The 20,475-nt window shown below is 37.3% G+C and overlaps 1 protein-coding gene across 1 annotated transcript; it reads right to left on the reverse strand.

The window, feature by feature from the left end:
* Positions 1–910: 910 nt before the first annotated feature.
* Positions 911–16,544, reverse strand: LOC116996099 (lysophosphatidylcholine acyltransferase 1-like). Its single transcript, XM_033059291.1, has 5 exons — positions 16,539–16,544; positions 9,790–9,942; positions 8,811–8,909; positions 5,782–5,920; positions 911–1,612 (listed from the first exon to the last, which is right to left on the reverse strand). Exons 1-5 carry the CDS (start codon positions 16,542–16,544, stop codon positions 1,434–1,436), a joined length of 576 nt encoding a protein of 191 aa, XP_032915182.1. The 3' UTR covers positions 911–1,433.
* Positions 16,545–20,475: the final 3,931 nt, after the last annotated feature.

Raw genomic sequence — 20,475 nt, forward strand, 5'->3', positions numbered from 1 at the left:
ATGGTTATAAAAGCATTTGGTACAAACAGATGTCCTTTGCTAAAATTCTTCCCTTTCAAATCTAGTTTTAAATTCCTTTGTGGAAGACTGAAATCCCAATTGTTTTCCATGCACAAAATCCTACAAAACTAGTCAGAAATTACTCAAATTTTTTTTTTTGTTTGGAAGCAGAGCTGCCATCACAGTTATTCTGTGACAGAGTCCTCTTCCCTACTCTTTGAGGCTTTTGTCACATTTCCTAATCAATGAATCTCTGTGGCTTTATAATCATCTAGATTTTTTTTGAGACCTCCAGTAGCAGTTAAGGCATCTGGCCTTACAAAAGAAACCATAAGTATTACTAAGTGTGACGAGCTTTTTTTAACAGTTCTAAACTATTCTAACTGTTCTATGAAGTACGTGTAGTGTTGCTACAGACATTTAACTAGCACTTCTTCATGATGGTCTGCAACTTGTTGTTGGCTTGGCCTCTGAAGTGACTGCAACCTTTTCCAACTTGTGCTGATACACTGAAGTTTTCATGATATATTCCATGCTATGTTATCTGTACAAGCTTGGTACAAAAGAAACTTGTGACTTGATAAATCTAAATCAAATATAGCTCTGTAAACATCTCCCATAAAGTGTTGTGTGGACATGATTTGAATTGGTTATAAGAGAAAAGCACAAAGAGTTCAGTTATGTATTTTCAAACAGTATGTGGCATGTCAGTTTGGAAATAATTAATGTTTAATTGCATCCGGAAGATTACAGTAGAAAAGTGTTGGGGTGAGGGATAAGAAGCCTTTCCTTTTCATTCTACCATGGAAAGAGAAATAACTTTGCCGTTCAGCAATAAAAATAAAAAGTAATCCTTAGCAAGTGTTTGTATTACTGTTTCCAAACTGTTCACTGAAACCAAAACAGGGCCAAAGTATGCTTGCCTTGGTCAAGAGAATAATCCCACCGAAATCAACAAGCCTGACTATTCAGATATGGACAGCAAAGTTTGGCCCCAAATAAACATTCCCATAACTAGGGAAAACACTAATCACCAAAGTGCACTTTACACCATAGTAGCTACAGTTTCTTTATACATGCACAGTTTGTGCGACACTTTGTACATGGAACTAGCCAATGGAATATAAATAAGTTGTGCCGCTTCCTTTTAAATATGAACATTAATAATGAAGCACATTCACATTTTTGCCTTTCAAAGACCTTTCCAAAAAAAAAAAAACAAAACAAAACAAAAAAAAAACCCAAACCCCAAAAAATCCCCTACCTTTCCCAAAGTAACCTGGAGCATGTTAAATATAGCACATATGATTTAAAGATGGTATTCAGGTAGAACTTTCACACACAAAACTGGTATTTGCTGTATAATTGGAGTGACTTATGAAAATCCCAAGAAAAATCCCTCTCACCAGGAGAGGAAGGTAACAGTTGTAGTGTTAATTCAGTTTCTTCTGCAAGGGCTTCCTTTGATCTTCAATGCTGTCAGGGCTGAAGTCAGTACAGATACCATTCGGAGCAGAACGCCGCTCCAAGCCGCTCTCAGCTCCCATCTGATCAGCATAGAGATATTCTTCTGCAAAGTGTGGGTGCAACACAGCAAACGTGTAGAAGTCATCTAAAAAAAAATGGTTGCACAGAATCAGCTCTTTGAAACAGAAGGATGCTAAATTTGAATACTTACACATATATAATCACATGATTCTTTGGAGAAAAATAGCAGCAGTTAACATAATGCTATCCCCAGTGCTTGTTATAGCTTCTCAGCATAAGTTTACCACATCCGCAGAGCTGAGATATTGCAAAGAGTTATCTAAGCCCTCTGAAAACACTTCAGGCCAGAGCTCAGCTGTATGAAGGGGTAAACAGGCTCAGATTTGCATTAAAATGTATGGTGAGCACTACATGCCCTGACATAGGATTTCACTGTTCATCACAGAAGTACAGAAGCCCTACAGCTGAAGATCCCTGAATATCAAGAGTAATTTCTTAAATTCTTGAAACTCTTTTGCAAACATGCCCTTTAATGCTTTGCACTCAGTTTGCTTCAACCTAAATCCAACTGTCATTGCTGCCTTCTGCTTTCAAGATTTCAGCACTTTAAAAGTCTCAATATTTTAGAGAATAATATCAAGGAGATAATTTATAACACAGGAAAAAACTCCTGATTTTAATGCTGGATAACAGCAGGATAACAAGAAAAGCCAGATTAATTCTTGGGGAGTGGGGAAGCCTTAACATCAAGAAGTAACATTTTGTGTTGAAAATCAGACACTGAAACTTTGTCTCAATTTGCCCATATGACTTTATTTAGACAGGATTTGAACACAAGATACTGTACAGAATCCAAGCAACAAGAAGCTATTCTTATAATGTAAACTGACACTAGAAAAATCTGGATGAGAATGTTTTCACTAATTCAGGCACCTACAGTGTATCACACACCTCCCACTCAAATTCACTGAGCTATCCCAGAAGACCTCGTGATCATATGATGCGAATTCCCCATAGAGAAGAGCAGATGACACCTGAAAAAGCCTTTCGAGAGTGCCTCCTACAACTGGGCAGGTATGGAAGAAGGGAAACACTGCAGCTTTCCCTCCCTGCCACTCTGAGATGACATAATTTTTCAATACTGCAAAGGACAAGGGAATGCCATATGGCTCACAGGGGCACTGAAGTTGTAGAGCAACCCTGCCTCTGAACTGTTGCAAAAGAATAGGCCAGGAGAAAACAATAAACATAATTTTATCCTTCCACTCACAAAAATGTGGGTATCCTTTATCCACAGTTTATACAGTTCTAGAGCATTCTCGACCTGTAACTTCAACAAAAGTTGAACTTCAAGTCATGAAAACCAACGTTACCATCTATGTTGAAAAACTCTGTACAACAGGTTGATGGATCCTATAAATGATAAAGTCTTCATGAGGAAAGGGGAAACCAAATTAAACAGAGTAACCTTTTGGATAGATCTCAGTAAGCTGACATTTTGGGTCCCGCTAAAAAAAGTCCTGAAAGTATTAAGGAATATTTATTGAATTTGTACTCAGCAGAGTGCCATGAAAAGTGCTTGGAATCCCATTTGCTTTTTATTCATTGGAAACATGAAACAAGGTGATGTAGAAAGAACCAGCTATATCAGCATTACTTCTAATCACAGGTCTCATCTTGGAGTTCAAACTGAATGCAACTGTGAAGTGTTAGACTGAAGGAAAAGATTACCTGAGTCATTAACTTGGGGAAAAAGGTGACTTCCCACCTCCTCTAAAAACCAAGAGACACAAAGAAAGAACCCAAAGTGGAGTTAAGACTCATGCCTACATCTTCACATAAGCATATGTACTACTTCAAGAGATTTTTCCCCTACCCTTGAAAAACCCTCCTAACTACCTGATGCTCCTCCTGGAAGCTCTGTGTTCATTAATCTTCCCTAGTTTTTGTTTCCACTAAGCTAAATAATAGGGTAATTCTATATTAACCACAGGAATTATTTTAAGCAAATAACTATTTCTTTCCTGATTCTTCACCCATTCAGATACTCTGAATATGGCCAATTCTCTTTTTGTCCTGGCTACAGCAAGCCAGGCAGTCTTCAGAACACTTTCACAGACTGAATTGTCTATCAAGAGCTGATGGAGAGTTTCCTAGAATTTGACATGGCCACCTAGAGAACCTATTCAAACTCTCCAGAGTCATATCTTAAGACTGATAAATCTTGCCTCTATCTATATTAGACTAAAAGGATATGCTTTGCAATCAAAGTACATCAGGACAACTAAGTCAACTGCACACTGCTTAAGAGAACTGATACATAGATCTTTGGCAAACCATGCAACAAAAATACAGATTTCCAATAAATCAGATTCACAATTACCAATCCAGTTACACAATCTTGATTTTGCTCTTGATTATTCTGTTTACCTGTAACCTGAGCTCTTCCTTTGGGATGACAACTGTGGCTTCAAGGACTCTGCCATGTGTGCAGGAATTAAGGTTTGATACTTTAGGTATTTTGTCTTTTGTTCTTACAAGTAAGACTCAATATTCCTGCTTTAAATTGCAACATCCTAGAAAGGGGATTGTATCTGGTGGAACTGATGTTACTTTGGATACACACAGCTGAGGTCTACTGACAATGTTTTGATTTCTCAGAACTTGTCTGGACAGTATCTTCAGAACCAGGTGGTCTGCAATTTTTTTCATCTCTCTTTTCCAGTAACTAAGTGCAATAAATTGAGCAAGTGTGAAGTTCCACATATTCTCAGAAAAGACAAGAGGTTGAATATTTATGGCAGGAACTTTCAAGACAGAAATGCAATACCAGAAATTTATTTGCAACTTCTAACTCTAGTAACTTGGATATTTACTTCTACTATTAAATTTTCAGATTTGTTAAAATGACATGTTGCTATTATAAAATGAGCACTTCTCTCAGAAAAAGCACTAAGAAAAGTTTCAAAGAAATTGTGTAAACACCATCCTACCACCTACTTTGTGTTGCATCACCAAAAAATGTTCTTGACTACAAGATATAAAATAGCGAAAATGAGAGCCAAGCAACCAGTGGCTACTGCTGTGGCTTGATGGTCCAGATTTTCTTGTGATGGGAACATATGATGACCACTTAGGGAAAAAGTGGAGATCAAATGCAACTATTAAAGATGAATATTAAAATATGAATTCTTTGGTAACTCTCATGACTTGGTCTGAGTTCACTTGGACATGACTACAAATTCAGCTATTCTCAAACAATGAAATGTGCCAAAATTAAAATTCTGCTATGCTTACCAGCTTAAGATATGTGCTGGTATTTTTGAAGCTGCTGATTGGGAGTGGTGGGGGAAGAGTTGAGTCACTGCATATTATGAGTTGGAGGAGCAACAGTGAAAGGCAGGAAAAAAGCAATGGGCCGGATGGATGTGGAAACGCTGAGATGTGACAGATGAGAGGCACAGAAAGGAAAGGGGTAGTATAGCAGGAAGCAAGAAGACAGTCAGGAAAAAAGCAAAGGACAGTGGCAATGATATTGACCTCAGTAACTCTAAAATATTTGTGTATTTGAATCTTTACATACATATTGTATGATTAAAACAGAGGAATTACTAGTGTAGGAACTACGATTTACTAACACTGATGTATTATTTTGCAATATTTTCACCAATTAAATATATAGTGATTATCCTGAGGGAAAATTAGAACAGGGTATGTTCTCTAGTGGAGATACTTAATATGCTGGCTACCAACAACTCAATTCATACTCAAATGATACGACTAAATGGAACCTTACTGCATTAAAAAAAACCTGAAGTAACATAAGTACTCTGACTCCCAGCAGAATCTATTCACCTAAGTCTCAGTTTTTCAAATGCAACTTTTTAACCTCCACTCCACCTACATTACAGACTACAGAATAGGCAGCCTGGCTAGCCCCTCATTTCCTGCACCCAGACACAAGAGACAAAACAAGACAGAGCTAAAGCAGCTTTCTTTAAAATCACGCATTCACATACATGGAAGTCACAGAACAAATATGCTGAAGGAGCTAATCCTTGCATTGTGTGACTTGATGTGGAAAGGAAAACTGAAAACATGCCATTTGATACCAAAGGTGAAACTCGTTTTTTAAATGTAAATTTACTTTGTTTACAGTGTTGGTATCAGTACTGAAGTCACCAAACCAACTAGAAAAAGCAAAGTTTAATAAAAATGGAACTGCTTTGGTTGTCAACATGAGTGCAGGCAACTGACATTTTGTGACAGTTCAGATGCAGTCAGAATACTTACCATATGTAATCTTTCCTTTTTCTTCTTCATCTACAGCTCTAAAAAGATGTGTAACATCAATTTGTGACACACCCATGGCAGTCTTCAGAATACAAGCTAAATCCTCTTCTGTTACAGTTCCACCTTCTGACTGGTACAGCTATGAATCAAATCAGCAACATAAATCATTACAAAGCTGAATGCCAACTCCTGTAAACAGCACTACATTGAAGTAAAGCAAAATAAATTTGGTATTAGAAATTCTAGTCATTCTCAGACTGATGTGATATATTACAGATTTCAGATTTGTCTGGATAAAAAGTATCATCATCAGTTCACCTGTGTATTTTTAGAAAGTAAAGCTTGCTATAATCAGAAAAAAGTCCTACATTTACATGCCTAGCCACTGGAATTACTGTGATATTCAGTGACAACACTGTCAAACATTAACCTGTTTTGCAAACGTAACTGAGAATAATATTCAGTCCATTGAGCTATGTGACTAAACTCCAAGACAGTCTGTGATATTCGGAGATATATTTAGGTCAACCTAAATCAGATACCATTTCCACTTGGTCATGTGTAAACTCAAGATTTCTTTGACCAAAATCCAAAAGCCAGTTTGCATAAAACACCTGTATCTAAATAGTATTAATCAGGAGAATCCTAACCCATACACCAGTGACGGGCATATAATTTTCCACAAGTATTCTAGAAAACAATAATTTGCAAAATCTTACATCCTAAAGAGTTGCCTCACAGAAAGAGCTAGCTTTATTACTGACAGATTGATAACTAAGAATAACTGCTCATAGTCTCATTCCATCTTTGCATACAGTACAGTGTTTTACCCAGAGAAATGGACCTGAATACTTCAAAACATCTGTACCAAAGACAGTCTCATTAAGCTTCGTTAAAATAACTCAGTTTGCCTGTACAAAGTGAGAAAAGAGGTTCTGAAATATTTCTGCCTCCTTTTCAAGCAAAGCAACACTGAAAACGTTTAAAAAATGTAAAATGTATAAAAAGTGCTGTTTTGAAAACTTGCTTTTAATTTCTCTACATCGCTGAGAAGGTGGGAACTGATGAGATTGAACAAAACAGGCAAAAGTATGTATTTTTCACGCAAGCAGAAGCTGTTGCCACGAGACAGCACCCCTCAGCAGAATAAAAACATTGAAGTTCCATGGAAGAAAACATATGCTCAAATCAGGAATCTTGCTTTTTGCTCCCTGGCACCAAACCTGCAAACTGTTTCACAGGAATACGGCAAAGAACAAGACATTTCTTTAACAAAACCTGCTACATTTTCACAGAACAAGTAGTCAGGTAATATTGGGTGGTCAGTATAAACAACGTATTGGCAAGACTTACAAGAGCCTTTAGTTTCTTTAGCAGTTTGGAAGGAAAGGTGTAGCACTTAAACGAGAGTGCTGCTCTTAGTCCAAACCCCTGCCAAGGGGTACACAAGAGTACACCTAGAGCAGGGTACACAGGAGTGCACCCAGGTGTGTTTGGAATGTCTCCAGAAAGGGAGACTCTGCAACCTCCCTGGGAAGCCTGTTCCAGTGCTCTGCCACCCTCAGCATAAGTTCATCTTGAGGTGGAACTTCTTGTAATTTAGTTTATGGTCACTGCTCCTCATTCTGTCATTGGGCACCACTGAAAACAGTTTGGCACCATTGTCCTGACACCCACCTTTGAGGTATGAGGCGTTAATGAGATGCCCTCTCAGTCTTCTCTTGTCCAGAATAAACATTTCCTTCACACGTATCTCCTACTCCCCCCAGTTTTGTATCAACTCCATATAATGATACTACTTTTCAAGTTCTTCAGTCACATACTAAATACTTTGAAAACTAATAGCTATGTGAAATGTTGCACTTTTCCAGAAAGAAGTAGTACATGGCAGAGGACAGCAAAGTCATCAACTAGCTAGGTCCTTCAATAGCTGAAATAGTCGGACTGAGACAGGACAGACCTTTCTGCATTTCCCTCAGAGGCAGCAATAAATAACAGCAGCTACTAATGGCAGATTTCCCACAGTATTTCTAGCAACTAAATATTTTTGCTCCTTCCTCTTTTGCCAAATGTATTGGATTCTGGTCGAAGGGTAAGAATGACACATGTGAACACTAAGCATTCACAGGAGCCTCATTTCTTCAGCAAAACGTGGTTAAAGTCGTCATGCTGAAGAACCTGAATACAACTACACAGAAAATAAGGCTGCAATGTAGCACCATGCAACTGAATTCTCTGAGCTCCATGCAATCACTAGTGAAGACAGCATCAAGACTTAGCACTTCTCAGTTTCAGTAACATTGAAGACCATGTGAATTCAAGGCAAAGGGAAAAGATGATGCAGGATGCAGCAGAGTTCACATGTTGAAACAGGAATATTAAAGAAATCAATTGAAAAGTAATAAATCAAGATGTTAGAAATCCATTGGTTAAGCATTGCTGCTGTCACTTTCCCAAAAAGCTTGCATTAACAATCTATGGTGATGCTACAACAAACCACTGAGGCTAGAGCAAGATCAGGAGCACTTCTGGGAAGCATCAAGTCTGGACAAAGACTGCAGGACCACCACACATACATGGTAAGACTAAGAGGGAAGAAAATTCTAACAAGAAGAAAAAAAGGAGATAAAAAATAATCTCTATTAACATGCAGGAAATTTAAAAAATACTTTATTAACTTGAAAAATTAGATATGACTGAAATATTCTAAGACAGTAAGTACAACTCAACAGACTGTTTGTTTAGAGGCATTAATACAAAGGACTTAAGGTTTGAGACTTAATTTGCTAAAAAGGATTCTACCAGAGTTATACAAAGAACAATTTCAAACAGCAAGCTTCCATAATTTTACACAACTTACAGTTGGAATGTATTCCCTGTTAACATGAATTCTTAATCTAACTTTCCATTAATATTGTTTCAAAATATAATTAAGTATTAAAAGGACGCGTGGAAACTTCTATTGAGTCTAATGCCAGTATTAATTCTAAAAATAAGTAAACTACATAGATCAAGAAAATGCAGCTTACCTGAAATGCCAACTGAATTGTTTCCAGAGTTTTGGATGGCTTACAGACAACTGACAGAGCAATGACAAATTCCCGAATGTCAATTACACCATCTTCCTTCTGCGAAGGAAAATCTCCTCTCAAAATAGTGCAGTTTGTCTGAGAATTTTAATAAATAACTAACAGTTGCTAAAAATGCAGAATATTCAGAGAGATTGTTACATGTGCCATGACACCAAAAAAAAAAAAAGCCTCACTGAAATGAAATCACAAAAGGACAAGAACCTGGGTGAAACCTCTGCAGATTCTTTTCAGTCTCAGTCAAAAGTCACAGTTTAAATATTCTTGGAAGACAGTGCTGCTACTGTCACCCTTCACTTGCATATTTAAGATTTTTCCATTAAATGATCTGAATCACTGGGCTGAAATTAAAACCAGAGAACCAGAGGACAACGCACCCTAATTTAAGCCCTGAATACATGACATCTGCTCTAAGAGAGAACACTGTGGACACATCCACCCCCTGGTCCAGACAGCACCTCATCCAAAGATAATTGTCATTTCCCCATTCTGACTGATTGCCAGAGGAATAAAAAACTGGCTCATTTGCCAAGATCCTTCAGATTTCAGGCTCCTAGAAGAACAAGTCATTTATTTACAAGGTAAATGAAATATCAGCTAACAGACACTGCATTCAGCTGCAATGAGCAGCAGCAGCAGAGATCTAGCCTGATCCTGCCTCTCTTCCTCTTCTTATTTTGCATCTAGAAAAAAGTTTTTGTCCAGCTGATATTCCTTTTAAGTTCTGAGGGAATGCTTTATTTAGCTGATGATAGGCACCTTTACCACGCTTAAAAGGAAGTGCAGTAAGCAAATTTTAAGGTGAAATGCTCAGAAATCAGACCTCAGGGAATTCAATTAAAATAGAAATAGGCTAAAGTGGAATTTACAAAAACTTAGTTATGGTAGTTAAGCTTTTAAACTTAATGTTGTGTCTTACCTCATCAAAAAGGGCAAACATACATTCTAAGGTCTGAGAAACTGGAAATTCCAAGTAGGCTGAAAATTCTTTGAGATCAACCTTTTCCTTCTTCATTTTCATGGCACTTGCAGCATATTTATCAAGATCATCTTCAAGTGTTTCCGGTTCAGCCTATAAAGCATATTATTTTTTGCACATTTAAAAAAATCAACTCAGTTTTAACAATACTTATTTCAAACATCAAATAGAAAAATGGATGATTATGTTGTAAAGCATTACAAAGTCTGGATATAGAATTATTACATAACTTTATTACAAAATAATGTATTTCTGTATTTTAAAGCTCCCATTAGTTCTCAAGCTGTATTAGGAATTACTGCAAGAGCTTAAGAACCCTGGGCAAACTCAAGTCCTTTAGTCTACCTTGATTACAAGCCATACGTGTAAGCAGTTCAACAGGAAGAAACACAGTCTAGAACTAGCTAATAAATTCCAAGAGTGGAGAACTAGGTAGAATTTAGGTCACCCAAATATGGCTGTATTGTAGGACAGTAACATAAACCAATTATGTTTCCAAATTTACTAATGTCACTGAACAGGAAGGACATGATGCATCTTACCCAAAAAAAACCAACAACAAAACAACAGGGATTATGTAAGAGTGATTATACTGTTAATCCTGTTTATCAGTCCTCATTTTTCACATTCAGTCTTGAGTTGGACACCACTATGAGGTAATCCAAACAAAATTCTTATAGCTCTACAGCTACAGAATTTCCTCAGTCCTTGCCCCATTGCATAACCAGCCTGTGACAGATGAATGAACAGCTTTAATCTTATCTAGGTATCTACTGCATGTCTGTTGGTTAGTGTTTTGCCTAAGTCAAGCTTGTTTAGGCTTTGCAAAAAAACCCCCCAAAACAAAAACAAACCAAAACAAAAAACCCGACAAAAAAAATTACCAACAACCACCCCCCCCCCCCCCAAAAAAACCCCAACCAACCAACCAAAAAAGCCCTGCTGAAAAATCTTACTATGTATAAAATAAAGGGTGCTGCAGGTATGATGCAAAGAAAAGCAATTTTCCCCATAATACAACATCAAGAAGATCTGGATCAGGTCTCCTCTACACTGACTTAGGGTAACTTGGGCATCTTTCCACTCAGAAGACAAAAGACGCCAGTAAAGTCTCCTACAATGTCTTCTGCAGTTGCCTGTTTTGCTGCTTGCTGCTGCAGACAAGGAACAGTAACTCTTCACATAATTCAGAAGCTTACACCAGAACTGCTCCAGACTGCAGCTGGGACTCCTCAGCAGCTTCCTCTCAGTAAAGAATGAATAAAATGCTTAATATCAGCATTATGAGGAGCTTCTGAAAAAGATAAGAGCATTTTTGCTCAAAAGATGATCTGATACATCAGCTCCAGAACTTGATTGCTACGTGTAGTGACCCTTCCTAAACATAGCAAGTTCAAAATAAAAATACAGCTCTTATCTCACAACATGATCTATACTGACTTACCAATATGCACTAACTAAATCATGCCAAAACCTGTATTTCTGAATTATAAGACTTGAACATGTAAGAATTCCTTCAGAAACCCATGGCTCTTATAGAACATTCACAAGTTTTCCACCCTAGCATTAAAGCACCGATCTTAAGATTTAGTCCTAGACAGTACAGAAGAGCAAGACACCCTTCTGCAAGCATTCCTTTTCCACAATCAAGTAGAAAATTAGAAGGAACAATAACAAAAAATCCATAGAGGATTTGAGATGCACACTGAACTCATCTTCTCACACGCAGGATTACATGCAAGAAGTGGCCACTGATAATGCACCCAGAGTAGTAGCTGAAATGGATTTTAACTGTAGCATGAGGACAGCTGGCATCTAAATCCTCCCTTGAGATAAGCTCCCACTGACACAGAATATGTAGTGTAACATTTGTCTCTAAATCAGAGAGATTTTGTTTGCAATTAATTGTCTCAAAATTCACCTTCTAGAACTGAGGGAGCACTCATTTGGTGAGTACCACTCAAGACTTGGAAAATCTCTTCACCAGTAATTATGCCTGAAAAGCTATAGAAGTTTGAAGGCAAAATCTTGTACGGGAAGTAACACAGCTCACCACGAATGTTACAGACATCTTGTGGTTTATGTTTTGCAAAAACAGAAAGAGATATAAGGCAATCTCAAAAGCAGTACGTGGATCAGTGAGGCAAACTGCTTCAACCTGAGTACGACTGCATTGTACTTCTGGTAATTTAAGGTAGGCTCACTTCCCTCGAGCCCTTCAAAACCAGAAAGTAATTAACATGTCAATGACCATAAGCTGCTAAACTGAAGTCTTCAGAAGTCAAGTGCCAATCTCTTAATAGGTTCTGAAGCAACGTGAAAAGATGTGACTGTCCCAATGCCCTTACAATTGTTACTTTTTCTCAATGGAGGCCATAAATTATAGAAAGCCAGCAGTAAATGTCTTCCCTCATGAAATCATGCTTGTTGGCTTAACAGTTGCCATACAGGATCTAGGCTTTATGAAATATAAAATTATTTGCAGTTGGGTGTTTTGCTTCATCTTTTAGGTCAGCGCACACTAAAGAGAACAAGAAGTATTCCTGAGTCCATAAAGATGGAAAGGACATTTTTCAAGATTAACAGCTCTGAACATTAAATTCTTCACAGCACTCTTCACAAGGAAAACCAGATCCCTGAAGGTAAATATTTTATAGCACAATTATCACTATTTTTAGCAAGTAAGCTAGTTTTAGCTATATTTGACTATTTGAAAACAAGCTCATTTCTTGCATGCTGGGAACCTGTGAAAAACCTTTTAGTGTCTCCAAGAGCTGGAAGAACAGCTGGATCTTGTAGCTAGCTACTGTAAACTATAAGCACAGAGAAATGTGCCCTAAGTCAGAAAAGCACAATACATTGAGTTTTATGTCTGCTGATGTACTTCTGTGTAGCTTCTTGCCATCATAGAGCAAGTATACTGAAAAACTGCAAAACGGATGTTCTCGAATACTCTTGGCACAGCCTGCCTTGATCCATAAAAGCACAGGCTACCATGGTTTGCATTTGCTGTCATGCTTGATCCATGATCACCTCCTGCAGTGGAGAGCATTGCTTTTATCACAAATGCAGGTGGTAAACATCCTCCAGAGGTTTTTTCCCTTGTTATAGATAAGCTCTGAGCACTCTGAAGTCAGCACAGGTACTTAGCTGTGAGGGTAATTACTCGGGGGACACAATGTTCTACCTACAGTCTGGACCATCATTTCAGGCACAAATGGAGAGCAGAAGTCTGCATTGTATTCTGGATGGTAGAGACTGTTGAGCAAGAATAGACAGGTACCAGACCTGAGGTCCTTGTAGATCTTGGTAGCCTAGAGCTGCATTGACTAAAAAGATCAACTTGATGAGGTAATATTGGCAATTAGAACAAATAGAAACTTGAAACAATGGAGCAAATCAATTCAAATCAGAACTCAAGGATCTCCTTGCAGGCAACTACCCTAAAGCAGGTCTTAAGAAGTATCTCAAAAAGACAGAGACTGGACTTAATTAACTGTATTACACTTCCTGAAGAAGATATCCAAAGAGGTCTTTAGTAAGGCACAAAATCCAAACAAGATTCTATGTCCAGAACATGGCAATAGATCCAGTTCAAGCAAAAACAGAGATTCACTTTAAACAGTTGGGTAATTAATTACAGAATAAATCATCAAATGAAGCAGGGAATTTACAATGTATGAATATGAAAGCTATAACAGACTGCACATAGTTTAGCAATTAGCCTGTTGGTCAGACAAATGATCAGACTGAAGAGAAACATGACTCCTTGAGGAGTAACAAATGCACAATTTGAAAAGATAAGTCTATGATCAATTGAGCTCATTGATAAAGCAGTCATTTTATCACAGAATTTGGTACAAACAGCTGTACAGCTCTGTTAGCAGAGCCAAGCTCTTCCTTAGATGAAGCATGAGAACTCACTGCTGTGCCTGCATGGATTCTGAACTGGATCCTATCCAGCTGAGCACAGGCCAAGCAAATTTTACAGATAGCAATAATGAATCCTGTAGACACAACGTGCACAGAAGTAACTCTTCAGTATAGCAAACAGAGGTGTAAGCTGATTTAAAAAAAAAATCTACACCAAAAAGAACTCTGAATTTGCCTTACTATAGGAATCTTAAAACTGGGTGTTACCTCGAAAATACGTAATTGCTCAAAAACAAGTATTAAGACTGGATGAAAAATCCATTGGATAAAATTTACTGTTCCAGTTATTTATGATGATAGTGGATGATCTTAATGCCTCCCTGGCCTCAAAACCTTTGAATAAACAGCAAAATGACTACATTATTATCAAATGTGCATTAGAGATGAAGTCACATTACAGTCTTTATCCAATTGTGCCAGAAAAATACCATCATAATATCCTTCTTATTGGCACACGCCCAAATTCAGAGAGGATTATATTTCACCAATGATTAATTGCTCCTACCAGAGAGAGAGCTTCTGGGCTGCAGTGAACCTCACTCACAAATGCATGTAACTGTTTCAGAGGCCAAAACAAAACCCTAGAAAAGCATAGTTTGAAAGAACAGCTTTAAATGAGCAGACAGAAGCCAGACAACTTAACAAGAGGATTAAACTGAATCCCGGGATTATCAACTGCATAAATAGGAGACGTGGGTGGTTGGTTTGTTTTGCTTGTTTTTCTTCCTTAGTACTGTAAATTCAGAGCCTTTTAAACAAAGTGAGAATCTTTCTTTTCCCTTAGAGGTCTCTCCTATCCCAACAGAAGTTTTCAAATGGAAGTCCTGACAATAGATTAATATATGCTTGTCATCTGAATTCACGATGTGTGCTATCCCACATTCCTTATTCTCCAACAGAGCTTTTTCTTCTTTATTTTCATTTATGCACACAAGCTGAAGATGAAGGAAAAATTAGTGAAAGGAGATAAAACACACAATGGAAACATTAAACTATGTTGTACTTTCAGGTGATGAGACAAGCAAATGAAAAAGGGTGTTTGCATATTGAGAGGTAATAGGGTAAGGTCATACATTTAGTTCATGGTTGCTCAATAAGATCACCGGAGAAGCAGGAGAAAAACTGGAAAACAGCAGCAAGTTCTACAATGTTTATGTAAATTTTTCAGGTTTGCTGAGGCTTGTTTGAAAAGCCAGCAGGAAATGGCATTATGGGAAGAAAGAAGAGAGGACCTATGCTGCATGCACTGACCTATAGCTGCATTACAAAACCAACTGGCAGTGACCTGCTCAAAAGATCAACCACCACCTTGTCCCTCCTGGGAAAGGGTGACCCATCTGTCCTCACTATTACAAGGTTAATCCAGTCACAAGATTGCTATTGGCAGCAGTTGTTTAACCTCCACAGATGTCACAGGAAAAGCCAATTGACTCTTAACTGTGTCAAATACTAGGAATCTCACAGTATTCCAGATCCTCTTCAGAAATTGTCTTCTAGTTCATGAATGAGGCTTCAGATTCCCTCTGCTCACTTGTCAGATGGAAAATAAAAACTTTACAACCTACTCCACTTACCAGAATTCAGGGGTCTGCTTGCAAGTGCAGTAGAGTACTGCTTTAATTTTATACTGGTGTTTCCCCGATTGTATGACAGCAACATTCCATATGTACTCATAAATGCAATATTGTTACATGATGGGAAAACTATATAAACGTAGATATATAATAAAGATCCACCTTACATATAAATATTGTATATGCTCACCCAAGGCTTCTCACAAGCTTTGCAAATTCTAAAAGACATGTATCTGAAGGTAGACGAAGCTGTCCTTCAGCCAAAGCCAGCTGACAGTCTTCAAATGTGTAGTCTGTCACCGAAACTCCCAACGCCCTTGAGTAAACCAAAAAACAATGTAAACAAGACACTCTAAGAAAACTGACCAGAATAATCACTTTTTTCACAGAAAGAAATGCTGTAAGAATTATGCTCTTTATTCTGAGAAACTATAAGGAAGAGCCCATAACAGTAAGTTTACATAGAGAGAATGAAATATGGTACTCGATCTGTTGCAGAGCATCTGCTTTGAGTGAAACCATGAAAATATGCAAGAACACAAGGCAAAAATTAGGCAGTGTATAGACTCTCAGACAAATTTCATATAAGTAATAACTAGGGTTTCAAAATTAATTTAGAACAAAAATACATATTTATTAACAACTGTGTCCAATATTTTTACTGCTATTGATTTACTGTGTTAGCACAATCACTTGAGCAGCTAACATTAATATTATAAAACAGGCAACATTTCTCTACAAAGAACAGCTAGAACAATATATAAAAACAAGTAGAGTTAAACTCTAAGTAAAGTTATTTTTAAATATATGACATAAGCAAAGGTAGAAAAAAATACACCCCAGCATTTATACACCAAACAATTCAGTATTGGTTTTTGCTTCACTTCTAACTCGATGCTCTGCAGTAATTGTGGCACCAAAAGATAATGATGAAAATCCTGATATTGTAGGTGCGTGCCCTGTGGCAGAGTTGAGAGAAAGACACTGAGGTGTGAAAGAGTCCCTTTAAGAATTCAGTACAAACACAAGATGCAATTTAGAAAGCCAACAGCTCCATATAAGGTACACACCTGCCACATTTTTTATTGTACTTGATTTTACTTATTGTAGTAAGGAGCATTGTCTCCTTTATGCAGCCTTTTCTAGTTGATGAAATCTTGACAAATTTTTTTATTTACTTACCTTCATTCTTTTCATCTACAGTTTGTCTACCTTACTGCTAACCACCTTTTTCATATGGAAGTTAATATACACTAATGGCAAGATTGATACATATTCCTGAGGCCACATTAATTTTGGCTTTGATGAAAACTCTGCATTCAATTCTGTGCTTTATTAAAAATAGTTTGATCTGCAATGGCAGTTACCTCCTGTGCAAGCAATTTCTGTCAAACAGTCTTTCCTCAGAATCTCATTCCAAGGCCTTTGAACACCAAGGCAAATAACATAAGCCAGTTCTATCCCACCAATAATTATCAAACTGACATGGAGGACATGTACTAAACTTTCAAAAGTACTGATCAGTGTTTCTGCCTTCTCGTTAAGGTTGAGAAAGTCAAACATTCAGGAGGAACATCCACTAATAAATATTCAACTCAAAAAAAGAAATATGGTAAAAAATAGATAATTTCTAAGCTATTTATGTACAAAACAAGGAATTAAAAGGTAGTAATCTTGACTGAATAGCCTCCCCCTTCCTAAGAAAGAACAAAGAAAAGGAACAAAAGGACAAAGCCAACTAAACCAAATTATTCAGGTACATAAAACGTCATCTTAAAGGCAGAGTGCTGAAGATTAAATTGCCTCATACTGGTGATCTAAGCAATTAAATGCAGTTCCTCCAGAATTTCTCTGCTTTATCTGTTCTTGTTTAATCAATCCCTCCTCCTATAAGTGTCCAGCAGTGTTTGCAAATCAGTAAATCACCTTATAGGAATGGACAAGATACTCCTGATACCTTACCTCACCCCAGACTTACAGTTAACATAGCAACAAGTGTGCAAAATGTGCAAAATACAGATGAAGAACATCCCCATGCTCTGGGGATTTAAATCCATTTTCAAGTTCAACCTGACTTAGAGATCAAATATTTTAAGCATGTCAAGACTTTTGTTTTATAGTATTCAATATAGTATTGTATTACATAAATGAAATCACTAGTATTTTACAATCCCAAATCAATTTTCCTCAAAAGAAGAAAAAGGAGTGGATGAAAGAAGTAGAGTCTATCCAGCCAGTTGAGATCACTCCCTATTCCCTCTTTTGTACATCTGTGCAATCCATCATCCCTATAAACATCCATGCCAACTCTCTCCAGCAAAGACATGCTACAGGCAGTACTACCCAGAGCAGTTCCATAGAAGAATGGGGCAATAAGCAAAGATCTAGCCCAGCCAAGCACATTACACCAAAATGCATCCGTTCTCCAGGCACACTAGGTATAGCATGGAACAGAAATACAGGAACATACAGGCCATCAGCTAAAGCACAGGGGAACTGGGGAACTACATGCCAAAGGGAACCTTGTTAAAAATAAGTCAGGAAACTGAAAAAGTGTTCCTCTGTTGGACATATTAGGTAATCAGGAGAAGTGGTAAGACACTTAAATTCTGAAAGGACAAAAAATAATTAGTGCCATTGAAATGTTTAAATGTGGCAATTAAAATAAAGAGACTTCAAAGAAACAAAAGAAACTCAAGCATTCTGTCAAGGGAAACAGCAGAGATGGACAAGTTAAAACATAACCATAAGGTGGCAAGCCAAAGCAAGAAAGAAATAGCTTGTTAAAACCAAAGCAAGAAGGTTTTCCAACACATTAGAAGAAAGATGACTAAGATAGATCAGGCACTCAACCTGGGGGAAGGTGAAGCCTGACTGACTGCCAGCCCAGCAGTAATGCCCAATTTAAATAACTGCTAAATAATGGTCCCTGTATATGTTGAAGGAGTCTAGACAAAGAGGAATTTTAAAAAAACCCCAAACAATCAAAACTAAACTTAAGATAAAAAATAAATTCCAAACAAAAGCCAAGGTAATTTCAGACTCAGTCAAACCACAAGGGGAAAACACAACTTGCATCTTTTTGCAGCTTTGTGTACCCCTTACAAAAAGGTGGTAGATGGGTCAGACATATTGCTGTCAGTAAAGGAAAATCACCACTGCAATTAACACCCACATGTATGTTCAATGTCAACATATACACAAAATGGGATTCAGAAAGACAAAAGCAGCTTTTCTTGTTCACCTGTTGCAATTTTCAAGCTTCTGGACTTAAAAAACAAATGCACTTAAACAGGGTGCATAAACATCTGGACTTTCACAATAACAAAGATCAGAAGCAAGGAAGGAAAGAAAACACTTCTGCTCAAAGCAAAGTTCAATCACAGAATCAGCCAAGGCCAGATAGAGTTCAAGGGGCTCTTCAGTTCAGAAGAAATTTCACAAGCTGTATAGGGCTAGTAGCTTAAAGGACTTTGATTTCAGCTCAGAATGCTGAAGAAACTGAAGCTGGGGAACATATAAAATTCATTATTTATGCTAAGACTAGTGAATTTTTTAATTTCTTAGAATTAAGCTCGGCATATTAGAGTTCACTGTAAGGCCTCAGTACAACTGCAACTCACAGTTCTATGGAACCAGCTACCAAACTATTCTAACTTACCCTCCAGGGCAATCTTTTCTACTTCAATTGGTGAAAAAAGAAGATAATTTCAATTTGAGATGCAAATCACACATACAATCCTCTATTTTTAATAAATTAAAAATAAAACAACTTTTCCGTATCTTCATTTGAAAGCATTTCCTCATCTCTTTCTTCAAACTACCTCTGCTTTCACACTCAGTTAATGTGAGTTTAGCCTTTTAAATAATCCAGCAGATTATATGACCTGACATGAATGTCTGGTTGACATTCCTTGAGACTTTTTCCTTCCCTGCCCTCTACAGGATGCTGGCTATTTACCCATCATGATATCACACTACATAAAGTTTCAAAGTCAGCAAGTTGCTTGAAAATAATAAACTCAAATGAAACAAACCCCAAAAGCTGTCCTGTAAACTCAGTCTGTTAAACACAACAATTATACTTGTCATATCCTAGTGTCTTACACTAAACAGCTTCCTGTGTCTAACATTTGTGCAGTCATAATGTAAGACGAATTATTAACTTCTTCATTTTCTGCATACCAATCCACTACACATGCAAAATGCCAAACATAAAACAGAATGTGACTGCTGGAATATTATGTAAAGAGAAAAGAGAGAAACTAGTACAGGCAATATTGTGACATTCAGAATCTACATTTGAACAAAAGCATTCTCAAAATGTTTTACATTGTTCATAAGCAGAACTGTGAACTAATCAAGAGAATATTCCACAGGCTGCTCAAAAAAACCCTTTAAATTAACTATAATCTGTATTGGGTACTGAAAACATTAGAATTCTATCTAATTTGGTATTTTCTTCATTATCGGATGTTCAGCAAAAAGACTACAAAACACAGTGGACAAATAACTCCAATTATTAGTAGTCATCAGTACACAAATCTTCGGAACCAGAGACCTTTTGTACGACGATGTTTTAGAATCACTAATTAACCACATTTTTTACCAGTACAGCTCAGATCTGATGAAGTAATTTTAGCTATCTGGTAATGAATGCCACAATTTTGCACATTTTAAAGACTTACTCCATTTACTTTCAGCTGATCTACTGTTAAGTGCTTTCCATCTCTTCTGCTATGAAAAGTAAGACTTCCTTTGGTATGCTTTTGCAGAACACTGATGATTTTCCTGACCTTCACAACAACCCTCCACTGATGATTTTCCTGACCTTCACAACAACCCTCCACTCTTTTTTTCCCCATCCTTTCCCAAGCTGAAGAGCTGCCAACTATTTAGTTTCGGATCAGGCCAGAGTAGATACTCCCTTTTCTCTCCTCGGACTACTTGCGACATTCTCCAAGCAAAAGAAGGTCCAGTCATGAGTCTGAAGTTCACATAAGGAATCTATTATCTTATAATGGTTTAAGTTTTAGACAGAAAAGAAGCTGCCAACATCTGAATTTTTGCCTGGTGTTGTTTGAAAATGGGTCCTATAATCATTGGTATTGCAGACTTG

The sequence above is a fragment of the Catharus ustulatus genome, chromosome 1 (assembly GCF_009819885.2).
Source record: "Catharus ustulatus isolate bCatUst1 chromosome 1, bCatUst1.pri.v2, whole genome shotgun sequence".
In the NCBI taxonomy this organism is placed as follows: Eukaryota; Metazoa; Chordata; class Aves; order Passeriformes; family Turdidae; genus Catharus; species Catharus ustulatus.